At 35.3% G+C, this 19,802-nt stretch overlaps 1 protein-coding gene across 3 annotated transcripts; it reads left to right on the forward strand.

The window, feature by feature from the left end:
- The first annotated feature begins 145 nt into the window (after positions 1-145).
- Positions 146-17,328, forward strand: LOC18045720 (TATA-binding protein-associated factor BTAF1). 3 transcript variants are annotated; one of them, XM_024186625.1, is made up of 29 exons: positions 146-235; positions 416-565; positions 740-834; positions 2,168-2,388; positions 2,506-2,560; positions 2,672-2,753; positions 4,571-4,908; positions 5,112-5,214; positions 5,301-5,907; positions 6,019-6,151; positions 6,260-6,328; positions 6,562-6,773; positions 7,227-7,458; positions 8,043-8,216; positions 9,261-9,665; positions 9,748-10,191; positions 10,687-10,806; positions 10,889-11,356; positions 11,758-12,296; positions 13,128-13,620; positions 13,698-13,766; positions 13,930-14,034; positions 14,134-14,364; positions 14,447-14,710; positions 14,801-14,850; positions 15,344-15,453; positions 15,522-15,604; positions 16,385-16,597; positions 16,809-17,328. In XM_024186625.1, exons 2-29 carry the CDS (start codon positions 517-519, stop codon positions 16,971-16,973), a joined length of 6,129 nt encoding a protein of 2,042 aa, XP_024042393.1. In that variant the 5' UTR covers positions 146-235; positions 416-516; the 3' UTR covers positions 16,974-17,328. The 3 variants fall into 3 exon arrangements, with proteins under 3 accessions (XP_024042393.1, XP_006437321.1, XP_024042394.1); XM_006437258.2 differs by having other exon boundaries at positions 2,168-2,385; XM_024186626.1 differs by lacking the exons at positions 10,687-10,806; positions 10,889-11,356.
- The last annotated feature ends 2,474 nt before the right edge of the window (positions 17,329-19,802 follow it).

Raw genomic sequence — 19,802 nt, forward strand, 5'->3', positions numbered from 1 at the left:
TGCAAGGTAAGAAATTAAAAAGTCTACCTTATCTAGCATAAATGTAAAATATGTAAACTCTCAGGACCTTAATGCAATATCAACAAATACTAAATCTATATTAGTATTTTTAATATTTATATATTATCACGTAGGAAGAGAAGGGTTTCCGTTCTTCATCGACGACCAGAACGAAAAACATCGTCATCCGTCATCCGAAACGCAAAAGGTCACCGCCGTTTCGCGCTCTTCTAAGGTAACCCTAGCTTATTTTCTTTTTAATTTTCAACATTATCCCAGAATACATACACAAACTTAAAAAAAAAAAAGGAAGAAAACATTTTTCGGTTTTGTTTTTAGACACGTTGAGAACAATTGACATTATGAATATCGAAACTAATTCTCGAAAATTTTGTTGGTTTGATGATTTTCACAGTGTTATTGATAGTCGCTGAGGCGAGGTGATGGATTGAATGATAGACGAGGATGCAGAATTAGTCACAAGAAGCTCGTTTTGGTATTGTCTTTGTTAATGTTATGGCTCAGCAATCGTCACGTCTCAATCGTTTGCTCACTTTATTGGACAGTATCCTTCTTTTATTTTTTTAAGTTTAATTATTGCTCTTATGATTTTGAATTATTGGATCTGCAGTATAATTGCACAATTGCTAGTTCCCACTGTTTTGAACTTATGTCTACGTCAATGTATTGTGAAATGGGTGATTGAGAATAAGTTTTCATTAACCAAAATTTTAATTAGCTGGCTCAACGCAAGCAACCAGGTTTACAGCCGCGCGGCAGATTGGGGAGATTGCTAAAACACATCCCCAAGACTTGAATTCATTACTGAGGAAGGTATGTGATTGGTACTAGAATTTATGTGTGTCATTTTGTTTAATTTTTTGTTTCTTGGTATGTTGTTATTTCGTTCAGTACCATTTGGGTTTTCTTTTCTATGATTTTTGGATCATTCGGAAAAATGGTGCACCGTCTCTTTGTTGTTTTGAACTTCTGTAAGTTGCATCTCCTATGCTGACAATAGTACTTGCCATTAGTCAACATTTAGTCTCTTCATGCTCGCTACAATGATTAAGCAATATGAATGATGAGAAGTGACGAGATGTTGATTTTTTTTTCCCCATTTGTTTGAAGTTGGATACTATTATTGATATGAGTGCGTACAAGTCTTCTTTTTAATGAAAAAACAGAGTATGGCACACAGCATGTGAAGTGTATTAGAGTAAGATCTGATCCTACGGGAGCATGGGCTGACCTAATAACTAGAGAAAAGTCAGATTCCAGTAGGTTGTGGTTCCTTTCTGTGTATTTTGTTTTGAAAACCTTGGGAAATGACATCCTGTGATAAATATTATATTAACGTAAATGAATCTAATGGGTTTCTGTCAAGAACCTAGAGTATATCACTCTTGTCTTAATGTTTTCCCTGGTCTAAAGTGTGATATGTGCCAGGAATGGGGCCAGTTTCTGTTCTAACCTTGTGAATTCCCCTATTATCTTCAATAATTGTTATACTGATGGAATAGGGAATTCTTTGTGTTAGACACATTTCAGTGGAATTTTATGACGTTTCATGCTTTTTCAATAGTAACTCCATAGAAATCTAGAGAAATCTAGGCAGACTTAACTCTTTCTTTATGAAGTGGCTGGGTGGTAACTTTGACAGATGGAAGTGTAGTTCGTTTGGGGTGGGATTGTGGAGTGAACTTAACTTGAGATGTCAGATTATTTAGAACTTTCTAAATTTCCTCTCAAAAAAATTAATTCAATAATCATTTAGAGGTCATTTTCAAGTTGGGCTGAGATTTCAGAGTACAGCTCTTCTGATCATCTATTAGTCTTGAGTCTTATAACAACCACTGTTACCTGCTGATTGCCATTTCCCATTAGAATTATTCTCTACTTGTCAAACCTGTGATTGGTCTATAAACTGCTGCTCTAGCCGTAGGCTTTCTTTCTAGTCTATCAGCTTTAGGGTTTTTGTTTTCCTATTGAAAACTGTTACTAGCAGATTGCTAGTTGTTAATATAATTATTCTAGGTTTGTCAAACTTGTGACCTTTTTTTAACTCATTTCTTTGGCAATCATTGATGCAATAACCTCTGTATTGCTGCCATACAGGATTTATTATCATTATTTCATCTATTGAATTCTATATATTTGAATATAGGTATCACAATATCTTCGGAGTAAAAGTTGGGATACGAGGGTAGCTGCTGCTCATGCTATTGGGGCAATTGCTCAGAATGTTAAGCTCACAACTTTGAAGGAATTATTTTCCTGTGTGGAAACAAAGATGTCTGAAGTTGGGATATCTGGTATTGTGGAGGACATGGTGGCATGGCCTAATTTTCATTCTAAAATTGTAGCAAGTGTTTCATTTACAAGGTTGTCAATGTTTTTCACTGCTTTAACTTTTTTCTTTTAAGCATACCTGTATTTGAACAATATGTTTTCGTTTGAATAAACCAAATGTAAATCGGTTTTTGCCCTTTTGAATTATAACAGCTTTGACCTCAACAAGGTTTTAGAGTTTGGTGCTTTGTTAGCATCTGGAGGACAGGTGATCCATCTTCCATCTGTTGTTCTTGCAATCTGATTATTTTTGTATTGATTTTTGGAAATTACACTAAAGCACGTGTAAATTCAAATTCTCATATCAGTTCTCATGCAGGAGTATGATATTGCAATTGATAATTCCAAGAATCCGAGGGAACGGTTGGCTCGGCAGAAGCAAAATCTTAAACGTCGTTTGGGTTAGTAAATTCGTACTTCAATTGGTTTTTCATAGGTCAATACTGCATGTTTTGATGCTGGGTTTATTAATTGGTATAGAAGGGGCTGGCATCTTAGATGTTTATTGAGTTGCAAAAGGGTGTGTGTGTGTTTTTTTGGGTTAGAAATTCATGTTTTATCCTTACCTCCTCCAGCGCTTGAATGGGTTGGCCAGCCAAATTTCAAAATTTTCACTGATACTTTTTATTTTTGGGGGGGGGGGGGAGGGGTTTGAGGGGCTTGGAGGGAGGAATTGGTAGAGAACATTGTGCTTGGATCTTTTGGCTTTTGTAACTTGGAGTGATGTGAAAGGTGTACTAAGTTTAATTTGAGGATACACTTTGCTGTTGTGGGGTTTAATATAGCTCTTCATGGCCTAACATTGCAGTGTTCTACTTTGTAAACTTGGCATGCAACAGATTTTGTGAGTTCTAATTTGAGGATTTTTTTTTTTTGCTAAGAAAAAAAGATTAAATATAACTATAAGAAATATGTACAAGGATTAGGAGGATTACAAATCCACAAAAAAGGACGAGAAGTCCCAATATAAACAGAACACTTAGAAACTGCAAAGATAAAATATCCCAAAACCCAAAAACACTAGCTCACTAAGAGTGCATCCCTGTTAAGATATAGAAGCTTCCCAATTAAGCAAAATAAAAAAGAAAGAGATGTCTTTGAATTCAGTAGTTATAGATGCCCAGAGGGAAGCCCAGAACTTGACGAGTTCTAATTTGAGGATTAGCATAGCTCTTTGAAAGATATGGTCTAATGTGTTTCTTGTTTGCACCTAGGTAGGCAAAGGCATTTTAGCTCTATACCTGGTGGATCTTTATTGGCCACTGATAAGGTTCTGCTATTATACTAGCCTTAATTTTGTAGAAGTAAAGCTCACATTGGTGATTTTATTTGGTCCGGCCAAGGATCAGGTGATTTTCATTTTCAAACAATGGGCCACAACTTATCAGTATGGGCAATCTGGCTGTTAAAGCTGGGCTGCCATCTTTATAGTATCTCTTAGTAAAAAACACACTCTTGTTATTCATTATGTCATAGGAGTTGGTGGTTCATAGATGTGTTTTATTTCCATGCAAGAGATCCTGGGGTCTTCTCTTGTCTTAATCTTTTCCTCTGCTTTCTTTCATCACTGATGCCCTAAGTTGGTGCATATCAACCAGTTAAATGAAGTAAGCTTGTGAGTGGAATGCACCGTCGGCTTATTTTCCCTTTGTAAGTTATATAGAAGCAGAGCCTTTTTGGCTTTGAAATGCTGTGACTTTTAATCCTAAGCAGGTATGAGATAGAATCAGTGGCTGTCAAGTAAAAAGTCTTATCTTATTCTCTAGCTGTCAGCTATTAATGGGCTTTATCTAACACTATAGTAGCTGTGTTAGAAAAAATAAAAAATTCAATTTGAAGTGAAACAACTATGTATGGCTCGTAGTACTTTGAAGAAGTTTGCTATTAATGCCTGCTAGTTTAAGGAAAAAATGAGTTGTTATGTAGCATATAGCAAGCCAAGGAGTTAAGTGGCTTAGCGAGTGGTGATCTTTTAAAATAAGTAATGAATACTAGTCTTTGTTATGATAAAATGAAGTATCTTTATCTTTTAGCTTGTTAGTATCTCGTTATAAGATTCAGGTTGCCCCTTTTTTTTTAACAATACATTTGTAGAAATGGTGTATTTTCTTTGCATTCAGTATTCACTTTTATGTAGTTTCCTTTTGCCCTTTTTGGATGTAATATTTGATACTGGCGGTATATATACAATATGTAATAACATGATTTCTTTTCACAGGTTTGGATGTCTGTGAGCAGTTTGTGGATTTAAATGATATGATCAAAGATGAAGATCTTATTGTTCACAAATTAAATTCCCATGGAAATGGGTTTGACCGTAGATTTTACACTTCTGCATCTGCACATAATATCCAACGGCTAGTTTCAAGTATGGTTCCAAGTGTCATTTCTAAGAGGCCAAGTGCTAGAGAATTGAATATGTTAAAGAGAAAAGCAAAAATAAGTTCAAAAGACCAATCAAAAAGCTGGTCTGAGGATGGAGATATGGAGGTCCCCCATGCTCAAAATGTGACAACACCAAAGGGATCATGTGGGGATCCATTCAATTCCAATAAGGTATTATAATTTTCTTCCTTTTCTTTTCAATAATACGATGCATAATTCTGATTTTTGCTTTGCATTTAAACACCAAGATCTATATGTGCGCATACTTCTGATGAGCGTGTTCGTATAAACCCTTGCTAATGAATGTGTAGTGTACTTTTTCCCATTTACTTTTCTTATATTTAAGTATTTGGCCCAATATCATTATGATTCAGGCAGATGCTGTTCTTGATGAGGACAGCTCAGAGCATGAGGGAGATGGGCTTTGGCCTTTCCGTAGTTTTGTTGAGCAACTCATCCTTGATATGTTTGATCCTGGTAAGTTTTCAATGCATTTGGTTAGGTTTAGAACCTTCTTTTTGGGTTTTCATCCAATTGATAATCCTGTGAATATTTATTTCCAGTTTGGGAGGTTCGCCATGGGAGCGTTATGGCTTTAAGAGAAATTTTAACCCATCATGGTGCTTCTGCTGGAGTGTTTATGCCTGAGTTGGGTCCAGATGGAGCACTAAATGTTGAATTTAAAGACAAAGACTCAATTACAATGAAGAGAGAGAGAGAAATTGATTTGAATGTGCAAGTTCCAGCTGATGAGCCAGAGCCCCTTCTAAAAAAGATGAAGTTTGAAGATGCACCCCCTCCCTTGATGGATACGATGGTGTCTCCTGTGAATTGTGATGGCTGTAATATCAGCATAAAGGTTGACGATAGTGGTTGCAATCTACCTGCAGGGTCAGTCAATGGGCAACTTGATCTTAGTTCTGTTAAGGTGGAGCCAGAATCTAATCTTGATGGTTTATCCCATCCATCCAAAGAAGCTATTGACATATTAGAGCCAAGGGGACAATCTGGGGAGAAGGGGGACTTTCTAAATTCTGAAACCCTGAAAAATCTTCCTGAAAACAGTGAGCTTATGAACTGGTTGAAACTAGCTAGGCATTCTTGGCAGAAAAACTGTGAATTTCTTCAAGATTGTGCAATTCGTTTCTTATGTATATTATCACTGGACCGGTACGGCTCTACGTATTCTTTTCAAGTCCATTTCCTTCTTAATTTATAATGATCAGCAATCCTCCTCATTTCTGTATCCTTATTTTTGACAGTGTAATTTTTGTCTTGCAGTTTTGGAGATTATGTATCTGATCAGGTCGTTGCTCCTGTAAGGGAAACCTGTGCCCAAGCTTTAGGTGCTGCTTTTAAGTATATGCATCCTTCCTTAGTTTATGAGACATTGTATATCTTGTTGCAAATGCAGGTAAATGTCCTGTAAGTACATTCTATTAGTCCACTTCTGAGACACTTGGTTCACTGTATTCTACTTGCTGCTTGGTGACTATATGCTCTGTAATTTATTTGTGTTCAGCGTAGACCAGAATGGGAAATTCGTCATGGTAGCCTTTTGGGCATCAAGTACTTGGTTGCTGTGCGACAGGTAAAACTTTGTTGGTTAAATCTACCTGGTCTTTATTGTAGAAAATTATTTTTTCTTTTTGGTTCATGATATGTACCAATTTGGAAACATTCTTTGGTTTTTTCCCCCTTAAACCTTATGCATCTTTGGCCTGAAAGCTTTTGCCTTTACGTTGTATGCCTTGCATTCAAGTTGCAGGTCTATTATAAGGTTTCTATTTTTGCTAATGTATGTGGTTCTTTTGTTGACACTAGGAGATGCTGCATGGTCTACTAGGCTATGTTCTGCCTGCATGTAGAGCTGGGTTGGAGGACCCTGATGATGATGTTCGAGCAGTGGCTGCAGATGCTTTAATACCCACTGCAGCTGCTATCGTTGCTTTAGATGGTCAAACATTGCATTCAATTGTTATGCTACTTTGGGATATATTGCTCGATTTGGATGATCTAAGCCCGTCCACTAGTAGGTATACATGCTGGAATCGTTTTGATTCTTTCTTTCTTTTGTTCTCTATTTTTTTGAGGGGTATGTGGAAGGGGCAAATTGAGGGAGAATGATGTCCCATATTAGAAATATGCTAATTATCTATTAATTTTTTTCCTGTGGTATTCTTTGAATATTGGCATTTCTTTTCTCTGTTTTTGGTTGGTGGCCTGGCTCTTATTGCCTCGTTTGCTCTCCATTTATGAATGAGCTTTATTATAACTATCCCACTTCTTGCTTTGAGTGTGGATTTTAGCATAGATGATAAAACTGCAATGTTAAGTTATTGATGACAGCTTTAATCAGTACTTTTTGATTTTTCTCAAAAAGAGGGAAAAAAATTATTCTTGTAATTAGGCAGCACTCTGAATTTATGGTAGTTTAAATTGATGAAGAGTGAAGTAGACTTTTCTGAAAGGCTCTGATACATTTGCAGTGTGATGAATCTGTTGGCGGAAATCTACTCGCAGGAAGAGATGATTCCTAAAATGGTTGGGGCTACATCTAAACAGGAATTTGATCTAAATGAAGTAGTTCGTGCTGATGATGTTGGAGAAGGAAGAGATTTTCAGGCAAATCCTTACATGTTATCAATGCTGGCCCCTCGATTATGGCCATTTATGAGGCATAGCATAACATCAGTCCGCCATTCAGCTATTCGTACTTTGGTACATAGTTTCTCCCATGCGTTTGATTTTTTTCCTTTTACAAATATTGATTTCCAGTCATGTACTATAATATTAATCTAATAAATGCCTTTTCAACTGATGGGCAAAGTGAAGTTGAGAGATTCCTTCATTCATTCAGTAGAGATTGAAGATGTCCGTTTATTCTTCATTTTGCTTAACTAAGAGGTGGCTATAACCTGAAAGTTTGGAGTCCGACAGCTCTATAGATTTTTGGATTTTTTTTTTCCTGGTAGTTTTTGCTAACTTGAGATTTTCAATGGTGGGTGTTTCGAGTTTTTCTCTTTGGGACTTCTTGTTCTTGTCTTTATGAGATTTTATCCCCTTCCTTTTGGTATATTTTTCTGATAGTTATCTACATATTTATCTATTGTTTCTTAGCCCCAAAAAAGGAAAAAGAAAATCTAATATGTGCACTTTTTTAAATTAGAAGTCGAAGAAATGTGCAAGCTGCTGCTTTTTCAGTTAGTTCTTTTTTGTTTACATGTTTTCTATTTGCGGTATTGCACTGCTTTTGATTCTGTTAATTGGAGTTGATTGTGTTAACTGGAGAATTTTATCTGCAGGAGCGACTTCTTGAAGCTGGTTACAAAAGGATGATTGCGGAGTCCTCAGGTGGTTCTTTTTGGCCATCTTTTATTTTGGGTGATACTCTTAGGATTGTTTTTCAGAATCTGCTGCTGGAATCAAATGAAGAAATTCTGCAGTGTTCAGATAGAGTTTGGAGACTGCTTGTTCAGGTGTTTAATCTGATAAGAGTGCATGCATTTAGTTGATTTCACAATTTTTTTGTTATCTCTTTTGTTCATATATATATATATATATATATATATATATATATATATATATATATATATATTTTTTTTTTTATTTCCCCCAATCCTTTATGGGCACATTTGGTGCATGGGATATAGTTTGGGATTGGATTTTCAAATTTTAAACCAATCCTATGTTTGGTGCAAAAAAGAATTGAGTTGAGATAGCTTATCCTAGACCCACACTTTTATAAGGTAAAGACATTTTTATTTTTTTCTATACTGTTGGGACCCTTTTTGGTAGGACTTATGAGATCTAGGGAAGCTGGAGGTCAAGGGTTCAAGTCCAAGGGGATACGTTTAATTTGGGGTGGTATGAAGTGCAGTGTTAACTACAAAAGAAGAAAAGGTTGATTGTTGTACCACAGAAATTCAAATTCTGTCTTGCATGTAATCACTGCAATCTTTGTAGATCATCGACAATCTGGAGTTAGAAGCGAAAGAATGAAACAAGACAGAAAATAAATAAGTTTTTTTCCCATTGAATTGACACACATTAATATCTTTAAAGACCTAGTGTGACGTGGAAAAAGCAGTCCAGTTTCATGGTTGAGTGGCAGAGGTAAAAAAGGAGATGACATGAAGTGTTGACTGTATCATTAAGTTTAGACATAAACCTTAAATAAGAGTGCAAAACTTTCACAAATAGGTTTGCTTTCTGTATTGATGCAATTTGCTAGGGGTAAAAATAATTTTATTTTGATTATAGAGTTGGATACATCAGTTATCGAGTTGTGTCCATTTTAAAATACACACACAATATATATAGAGGAAGTAGAGTTGTGTCCATTACAAAAAGTTATCAAGTTATCAAGTTGTGTTAAAACCAATTACTCAAAATCAAGTAGTTTTGCTATTTCACAAACTACCTTTTCTGTATTCTGTGCAGGAAATTTCCATAATCTCTATTTCCGTATACCTATTCTGTACTTATTCACTCTAATGCTTTGTTTATTAATCAATGGCCAGAGCCCTGTCGAGGACTTGGAAGCTGCTGGTGGTAAATTTATGTCTTCCTGGATAGAACTTGCTACAACACCTTTTGGTTCATCATTAGATGCTACAAAAATGTTTTGGCCTGTAGCTCTTCCTCGAAAAAGTCATTTTAAAGCAGCAGCAAAAATGAGAGCTGTGAAGCTTGAAAATGATTCGTCTGGAAGTGTTGATCTTCCACAGGAAAGAAATGGAGATACTTCGACAAACTCGGTTAAGATAACTGTTGGTTCTGACTTGGAAATGTCGGTGACAAATACTCGAGTTGTAACTGCATCAGCATTGGGCATTTTTGCTTCTAAGTTGCATGAAGGATCTATACAGTTTGTAATTGACCCACTTTGGAATGCCCTTACCTCTTTCTCTGGGGTCCAGCGGCAGGTAGCTACTATTCTTAGTTTATAGATGTGTAATAGTGCCCTCAATCTCCTCTGTCTATTGTTTAATTGCGTCTCTTCATCAGGTGGCGGCCATGGTTTTCATTTCCTGGTTCAAAGAGATCAAAAGCGAGGAACTTCCTGGATCTGCAGCAGTTTTGCCTAATCTTCCCGGTCATCTCAAACAGTGGTTGTTGGATTTGTTAGCATGCTCTGACCCTACGTACCCCACAAAAGATTCACTTCTTCCCTATGCTGAGCTTTCAAGAACGTATGGCAAGATGCGGAATGAAGCCAGCCAATTACTTCGTGCTATGGAGACATCTGGCATGTTTACAGAAATGTTGTCAGCAAATGAAATTGATGTGGAAAGCTTGAGTGCTGATAATGCAATCAGTTTTGCATCAAAACTGCAGCTATTAGGCAGTAATAGTGATGGCAGTGAATCTTTGAGTAGGCAAATGCTTGATGATATAGAATCGATAAAACAACGAATGTTAACAACTTCTGGATATTTAAAATGTGTTCAGGTATGTTGACGTTGCAATCTTTCAGGACATGCTAAATTGCCCAAAGTTTAATTCGTATATTCTGTTATTTGAAAAGCTAAATTTCTTGCTGAATTTAGTTGCATTGTAGGTTTGCATGTTGCATTTTATTCTTTTTAGGTTGCTCTTTTGGCAGTCATTTGGATATGTGCTTTAATACTCTCCACAGGGTTTCTAAACTAGCGATGGTGCTACAATTTCCTCATGAATTTTTGTTTTAGTTTCTTTTTACTGATATTTCTCTTGAAAATGTATATAATATGGAATCCCATCATCCTACACTGTTGCAAGTGGAAACTCAATCTCAGAGCTGTCCTTTGAATTTTATTGTATTATGGTTGCATATCAGAATGAACTTCCTGGATTCACCTTGTCCATATAATCAAGTAACTAGGATGTTGGTTTGGAGCCAGTAATGGTTACTCTAATTTTAGTTTTATCTATGACGCACCATTGTACTGCTGGAATGTTTTGCAGAGTAATTTGCATGTTACTGTCTCCGCGTTAGTTGCAGCTGCAGTTGTCTGGATGTCAGAGCTTCCTGCTCGACTAAATCCAATTATTTTACCTTTGATGGCTTCAATCAAAAGAGAGCAGGTATTATTTCTTCTAGGTCGATACTCCATTTTGATGCCACAGAAGTTCCTTTAATCTAATTTATTTTCTGTTGTTTATTCAGGAAGAAAAATTGCAGGAGAAGGCTGCTGAGGCACTTGCAGAACTTATTGCTGATTGTATAGCTCGTAAACCTAGTCCAAATGATAAATTAATCAAGAATATTTGTAGTTTGACAAGTATGGATCCTTGTGAGACACCTCAAGCTGCAGCTATGGGTTCCATGGAGATAATTGATGATCAAGATTTTCTCTCCTTTGGGAGCAGTACAGGAAAACAGAAGTCAAGGGCTCACATGCTTGCTGGTGGTGAAGATCGGTCAAGAGTTGAAGGCTTTATTAGCAGAAGAGGGTCTGAGCTTGCATTGAGGCATTTGTGTGGGAAGTTTGGTGTTTCATTATTTGATAAGCTGCCAAAACTCTGGGACTGCCTTACTGAAGTTCTTATTCCAGATGGTCCTTCAAATAAAAAGAAAATAATATTAGCCATCGAGTCTGTTAGGGATCCACAGATCTTAATAAATAATATCCAGGTTATTACTGTTCTTGACTTATCATTTATGTATTATATGTTTTCTTGTCGTGCTTTTACAATGCCTTGTAGATTTTGTCACATTATTTTTGTTAGACAGTTATTTGGTGTTAGGTGATAATACGAGTTATATATTAAGGAACCAATTTTTTTGACTGAAATGGTACAGAATGGAAGCAACTACATCTGTAATATTGCTTCTTAGGAGTTTTAATACTTGTGAATCACTTTTTTTTTTCTCTTTCTGGTCATTTGCCTTTGAATTGGACTAATTCATTTTGTTTTATTCCTTTGGTTACCATAGTTTTGGAGGATGTTTTTGATAATGTTGATGGTTAAATCTTGATCTCATTTTGGTTTTTATTTAATTTAATTAATTAATTAATTATTTTTTTTGGGCAGCTTGTACGTTCCATTGCACCAATGCTAGATGAGGCATTAAAACCAAAGCTGCTTACACTTCTTCCATGCATTTTCAAATGTGTTTGTCATTCTCATGTCTCTGTTAGATTGGCTGCTTCCCGATGTATCACGTCAATGGCTAAATCAATGACCATAAATGTAATGGCAGCTGTAGTAGAAAATGCAATTCCAATGTTAGGGGATATGACCTCTGTTCATGCCAGACAAGGTGCCGGCATGCTTATTAGTTTGCTTGTTCAGGGATTGGGTGCGGAGCTTGTACCATACGCTCCTTTGTTAGTTGTTCCTCTTCTGAGGTGTATGAGTGATTGTGATCAGTCTGTTAGACAGAGTGTGACACGAAGTTTTGCATCTCTTGTACCACTACTTCCATTAGCAAGGGGTGTTTCACCACCTACTGGACTGACTGAAGGCTTATCTAGAAATGCAGAAGATGCACAGTTCTTGGAGCAGTTACTTGACAATTCCCATATCGATGACTACAAACTTGGCACTGAATTAAAAGTAACCTTGAGGAGGTAATTATTCATTCCTGTTAATGTTTATAGATCAGTGTGTTTTAGTTTTTTTCATCCGCCTTTCTTGCACAGACTTGGTCTATAGTTACGTTGTTAGATTTACATCATTTTGAAGATTCAGTTAGGGTAAATCAGTCTTTTGTGTGGTTGTTTGTTGTGGAGTTATAGTACTTTTGCTTGTAAGGAAGAAATCTAGTATTTGCAATTCTTGCCTATTGAGTTTTATTACATAATGGTTGCTAATGCTTGTGGTTTTATGAATCCTAAACATTTTAGGATGAGCAAGAGTCAAGCCTACAAATATCAATATGTTCGTGTAGATTATTAGAGTTTACTAATGGAATATTTAATTGGTTTATCATTTAAGGCATGGATGCATGGTATTCCTTTTTCACCCTTCTCTCATCTTAGTGTGCTCTTCCATTTTCTTCTCCTTCTTCTCCTCCTCCTCCTCCTCCTCCTCCTCTCTCTCTCATTTTTTTTTTCCTGTTTGTTTTGTTCTAATGTTATACCTCTCACTGCCATTTTGACAGCAACTAATTTCTTTATAATTCTTGAGGTTTCATAATGAAAAAATTATCTTTTCACCCTAGTTATATGGCAAACCTAAATTCTCTCTTTATGTATATTTAATTGTCTTGTATCTTAGACATTTGTGCTGGTGATCAACTTTTTAACTAGGATTTAAGTCAAACTAAAAGTTACACTTTTAGATCATCGGTATAAATTGATTGCTTTTACAGTGAGCAAGCGTAGAAGAACATTTTCACCTTTTTCCTGAATGCTTGCATTTGCTTTTCACCTAGATAATGGTTTATTTGGCACTATCAGGTACCAACAGGAAGGTATAAACTGGTTGGCATTTCTGAAACGTTTCAAGCTTCATGGAATCTTATGTGATGATATGGGGCTGGGAAAGACACTCCAAGCTTCGGCGATTGTAGCATCTGACATTGCAGAGCGGCGTGCTTCAAACAGTATTGAGGAGATTCATCCATCTTTAATTATTTGCCCCTCAACACTTGTTGGACACTGGGCATTTGAAATAGAGAAGTTCATTGATGTTTCTTTAATGAGTACTCTCCAATATGTTGGTTCAGCCCAAGATCGCATTGCTCTTAGAGAACAATTTGATAAGCATAATGTCATCATTACATCATATGATGTGGTCCGTAAAGATGCCGATTATCTTGGACAATTACTTTGGAATTACTGTATTCTTGACGAAGGGCATATCATCAAGAACTCCAAGTCTAAAATTACAGTTGCAGTAAAGCAGCTGAAAGCAGCACACCGACTAATACTTAGTGGAACACCCATTCAGGTAGATTTGAATATAAGAATTCACAAGAAATTATTTAATTTTAGTATGCCTAACAAGTTGTTTATACTTTCTTGCAGAATAACATCACAGATTTGTGGTCCCTTTTTGATTTTCTAATGCCAGGGTTTCTTGGAACAGAGAGACAAGTATGTGTTCTGCCCTCTGATTTTAAGTTATCTGGCATCGCATTTTGTTACAGATTTCCTTCATGTCTCGAAGTATTGAACAGTCTCAACTTTTAGGTTCTTTTTATTAATGTAATTGTCTCATTGTTGTTCAACTGTTGATTTGGTGTTGTTATATTGGCAGTTCCAAGCTACTTATGGGAAGCCACTGGTGGCGGCTAGAGATTCTAAATGTTCTGCCAAAGATGCTGAAGCTGGGGTACTTGCCATGGAAGCATTGCATAAGCAGGTAAACTTCTTCTTCTTCTTCTATATATATATATATAGAAAAAATTTCGTTCTGGAAGCAATCATATTTTCACCACTGACTGCGGTTTGTCTTTTACAGGTCATGCCGTTCCTACTCCGTCGGACAAAAGATGAAGTTCTTTCTGACCTTCCAGAAAAGATAATTCAGGACAGATACTGTGATCTGAGTGCTGTCCAATTAAAACTTTATGAAAAGTTTTCTGGTTCACAAGCAAAACAAGAAATTTCTGGCATGGTAAAAGTTGATGAGTCTGCAGATAAAGGAGAAGGGAATAATGTCTCAGCAAAAGCATCTACGCATGTTTTCCAGGTAAAGTGATTACTTGTTTTAGCTCACTCTGTGAAAGCAAATCAGTAGCTAATATGTGTCCTGTCTGTCTTTCATGTTCCAGGCACTGCAGTACTTGCTAAAACTTTGTAGTCATCCATTGCTTGTCCTTGGGGACAAGATTCCTGAATCACTTTTATGCCATTTGTCAGAACTCTTTCCAGGAAGTTCTGACATCATTTCTGAACTACATAAGCTTCATCACTCTCCCAAATTAGTTGCTCTTCAGGAGATAATGGATGAGTGTGGAATAGGCGTGGATGGTTCTAGTTCTGAAAATGCTGTTAATGTTGGGCAGCACAGAATTTTGATATTTGCTCAGCATAAAGTAATCCTTTCTTGTTCAACTTCATTTTTCATTTGTTTTATATTTTCTATATGTATAATTCTATTGTACTAACAATGACATTGCATGTAGGCCTTTCTAGACATTATTGAAAGAGATTTGTTTCAGACCCATATGAAGAGGTGAGTCTCTTAATATCGATTTCAATTTGTTGTCGACCCATAGCTTGGTTATATACATTTCTCTAATTATTATGCTCATTCTTTATTAGAAGTTAAGATAGCTTTATCATAAGTATCAAAGTGAGCAAATGCATTGCCTTGGTTACATGTGTCAGTTAAAAACACATTGCATTGGAATGTGTGTTTTTCTTGTCTTTCACCTTTTCCCTTATTTTATCAAAGTAAGGGATTCTTTATTGGAAAATTACTCTTCTAATGCATTGGAGTTCCTTTTTTTTTTTACCCCTTTTTTGTCTTTTAGTGGAGGTATTTATTTTGTTGGCACTAGGAAAATGAATTGGCTTTTTGTATTGTCGTGAACTTGTGTATTTTCATTTACTTAAATTATGCTAATATTGAGTTTTCATCTCATTTAATCAATCTGCAATGAGTACATTTAGAAAGGTTTAATATTTTTGTTGTTGCTAATGTTTTACATGTGGTCTTGTAACAGTGTAACCTACCTACGGCTAGATGGATCGGTTGAATCAGAAAGACGTTTTGATATAGTGAAGGCTTTTAATTCAGACCCTACTATTGATGCACTGCTTCTTACGACGCATGGTAGGTTTCTTCTTGTTTGCTGAGTTGGCTGGTCCTAACATGTACTGAAATTATGCCTCTCTTTGCAGTTGGTGGCCTGGGATTGAACCTGACATCTGCTGACACCCTTGTTTTCATGGAGCATGACTGGAATCCTATGCGGGACCATCAGGTAGTTAATGTTTATATTGCTGTCTTTATGTTGTTTCATTTGCATTCCGCCATGTCTTGTCTAAGCTGAGCAGAAATTTATTTAAAGTTTCAGAACTTACTATCTCCTCACAGAATTGATGATTAATTCTGAGTATTCTTGATCACAAGTGATTAAAATCTCTATTTCATTATATCTATTTTAGATTTGTAGATTCCATAAATATTTGCATGTTTTGATGTAGTGGTCTTTTACCTATTGGATGATATTAATTAAAAAAAAAAATATCTAAAGCAGGCCATTCGAGGAATTTGAATTGTTATTTCAAATGTTGGTACAAATTTATATTAAAATTTCTTGACAAGTCAGCATTTTTAGCAATGGTCCATTGAAGATGATTTATGTTCATAAATCTGAAAAAGTAAACAGTGTGGCATTATTATATTAGCGAGTTTTACACAAGCATGTTCATTTAGTTTAGTTTATTCTGGTTTGACCTTTCATGACTGTAATTGTACGTTGCTTAAATATTCTATTGAGATTGTAAATGGTCAAACTCTCTCTCTCTCTCTCTTTCTGTGTCTCTGAGTCATTGTGTTGTCTTCAGTTTTGTCAATTATCGTCTCAGAGAAAAAGGAAATGCATATAAAACAATTTAGACCATGATGCTGTGCTTGTTCCAGTGTTCTTTTCTCTCCCCCTTCTTGCATTTTTTTTCTTTTTTATGTATTCCATTATACTTTATTGGATTGTGCATCTAAGATCAAGCATTTTGCATCTGCTGCGGGATCAAACTTGTAGGCAATGGACAGAGCACACAGATTAGGGCAGAAAAAGGTCGTACATGTCCATCGTCTCATTATGCGCGGCACACTGGAAGAGAAAGTTATGAGCCTCCAACGGTTTAAAGTTTCTATTGCAAATACCGTAATTAATGCAGAGAATGCCAGCATGAAAACGATGAATACTGGCCAGTTGCTTGATTTATTCGCTTCTGCGGAAACGCCTAAAAAGGTACTTGCTGACAGCTGTTTCTTATGTTTTCTTTTCCATGCACTTCAGACAACTGCATGCGGTTCTATAATAATTGACGAGACAACGTAAAAAGAGTACACTGAAGAGAGTACAACTTGAGCATTTGTTTTCGATATGCGTTTCTTTCAATTTCTTAAATTTTATGGATGACGCCAACTATTATCTGGCATTTGACTGACTGACTAAGCAGGGTGGCGGGGTATCAAAGCTCTCTGATGTTGATGGAGATCCAAAATTAATGGGCACGGGAAAGGGATTGAAGGCCATTCTTGGTGGACTGGAAGAGCTATGGGATCAATCACAGTACACCGAAGAATACAACTTGAGCCAGTTTTTAGCAAAGCTCAACAGCTGAACTCGGCTGCTCGGCTGTACATATTGTATATATGATCAGGTTTAGAATCCAAAATTTTGATATTTATTAGATGTAGCCTTTCCTCTTTTTTTTCCCCCCTTCTCTCCTTTTCATCCCATGGATAATTGTTTTTATTTCAGTTTTGGCGATTCTTCTTGCCCCATTTTTTGCTTTTCCTCCATTTTATCCTCCTCAGCAGTAGAGAGGATGGTTTTGGATTGCGAGAACCTGACTTCGAGGGGGGTGGAAAAAAAAAAATTGACGTCTGAGTATGTGGAGGGAAAGAGAATTGTAAATTTCGGATTCTCTGTATATACACAATACAATATAATGCAAATTAGTCTCTTTTCATTTATATCATTATTTAAATTATATACATATATATGAAAGAAAAAAAGAAATTATTTCGCCGAATTAGTTTGTTCACACTTCACAGAAGCACTTCACTTGAAGCAGAACTGGGAATTTGCTGTTATGTGCTTATTAGAGTTGGTTCATGTCTTATTTTGGTGCTATTCACCTAATATAATAGGTCATGATAAAAAATTTCCAAAATAAAAAGTGGGTGGGTGACAATTTTTTTATTAAAAAAAAAAAAAAACACAGTAGAACAATAGCTAGAATTGGAAACCTTTTCTTCCTTTCGTGGGATTTGGGAATTTCCGAAAATGACACGAAAAAGAAGTAAAACGTTCCCCACTGAGAATAAAATAATTGAAAAAGATAACAAAAAAAGGTACAAGGGAACCATTCTCTCTGTTATTTTTCCAGCTTCAAAGGTTTGGGGGAAAAATAAAGGCGAAAAAGTTGGTTTAGTTATTATATTTTAAGTTGAGGTAATCTTTGTATTTTAAAAAATATTTTAAAATATTTCTGTAGTTACTCTTTTATAATAATATTTATTTTTTAGATATTAATAAAAATTAAATTATTAATTTAACACTAAAAAATAAAAAAGAAATATATATATATATATTATTTCTTTTGGAAAACTCTGCTGACAAGTTAGTATTTTTTTTTATTAATGTCCTAAAAAATTGGACATGAATATCTAAAAAAAAAATATTATTGTTAAAGGATAATATTGTAGAAGTAAGTCAAAATAAACAAAAAGTAACGATAGAGATATCAATAATTTAACGATAGAAATGTTAAAGTAACCTGAAAATATAAAAATTAAATGAGTTTTTGCCCCCAAAAAAAATCATTTTCTATAATTTGCATGTTTCAGAAAAAAGTGTTATAATGAATGTTCATTTTTTGAGAAGAAAAATTTTACAAAAATTCGTTAACTATTAGGAATTTTGAGAATTTAACAATATGTTCATTTACGATAAACGTGTCTATTACATCTCGTATCATTTACTTGGTTATTCCACATATATCCTTTAGGGTTAATTTTGTCCTGCACCCAACTGTTTCAATATTTTTCGCCACACACCCATATGTTTCGAAAATACTCACTCCACACCTAATTCTGTTAATTTGACCGTTTATTCTAACGGTCAAAGGGCAAATTTAGAAATTCATATCCTAAATATTATTTGATGATGATAAATTAAATTTATTTAATAATTTAATTGATGAAATTATTATTAATTACCTTTAAATAAAATTTTTTTATGTAAACATTAATTATTAAATTAACATTTTATCTCATTTTATTTTTCTCTAATTCAAGATAAGGGGTATTTTGAATATTTACTTAAATTTCAAATAGCTCTGTTAAACATAACGGTCAAATTAACGAAATTGAGTGTAAATTGAGTATTTTCGAAACATATAGGTGCGTGGTGAAAAATATTGAAACAATTGGGGGCAGGACAAAATTAACCCTATCCTTTAAAATTAAAAAAAAAAAATTAGAGGAGTTGGTATCATGGCATGCCTGTCTCACCAACACCAAAGACTTATTATTGTTGCTCGGACAAAAAGACTTTATTAGTTATTTATTTATAGAAAAATTATGAGTCGGGCTCTGGGGGCCCTGGCATACACGTACAACAAGATCATCATCAAAGATCATGGATGGACCCACTGCTTAAAAGAATCAAATAATTTGCTCAAGGACTAACTTCCTTGCGTTGTCATTTTGTACACACGATCGTGAAAATTGCTTAACAACTGTTCAGCTCTCGGGAGTCGGGAGCTTGTTCTTTAGCCCATCAATTGCTCTGTCAGAAACTTCAATGGTATCGGTTGAATTCCGATTTCACAAAATCTTCATTGAAAAGATTCAGATTGCACGCAATCAGTACATTTTGAACCCGTTTTGGAACCACATTGGGAAAAAGGGGTTGCTCGGTCGATTGATCCAAAAAAGATTAGCAGAAACATTTGATTTGGAATAATAAAATCTCCCTTTTGTCCCTGCTTGTTGCTTATGCTTATGCTTATGCTTATCTCATAGGTGATAAAATCAATCCCTTATCCCAATCATAGTGTTCCAGTTGTTTTCAGGATCAGATGCTGCTACAGAGGCCTCTTCATCTCTAATTATAAAAAGCCGCTCTACAAAAAAACTCCAATCCAATTCTTATAAACAAGGATATGTTCATAATTTTACTATGAGTAAAATCAACAAGTCAATATATTGACTTGTATGTTAGAAGGAAACAATGGCAATTACAAGTTGAAAATGAATTTTCTGTCAACATTAACGGAATTAGTTAATAAATTAAGATTTAAATGTCTTTTTCAAAAAGTCGTGGAATTTTTTTTTTTTTTTCTAAATTTTGGGGGTGTATCAAGATTTTTTCCCTTTATTTATTACACGATTTACACACTTCGTACACATGACATAACCCTTTGATTATTTAAAAGGAAAAA

Source organism: Citrus clementina, unplaced genomic scaffold (assembly GCF_000493195.1).
Source record: "Citrus clementina cultivar Clemenules unplaced genomic scaffold, Citrus_clementina_v1.0 scaffold_4, whole genome shotgun sequence".
NCBI lineage: Eukaryota > Viridiplantae > Streptophyta > Magnoliopsida > Sapindales > Rutaceae > Citrus > Citrus x clementina.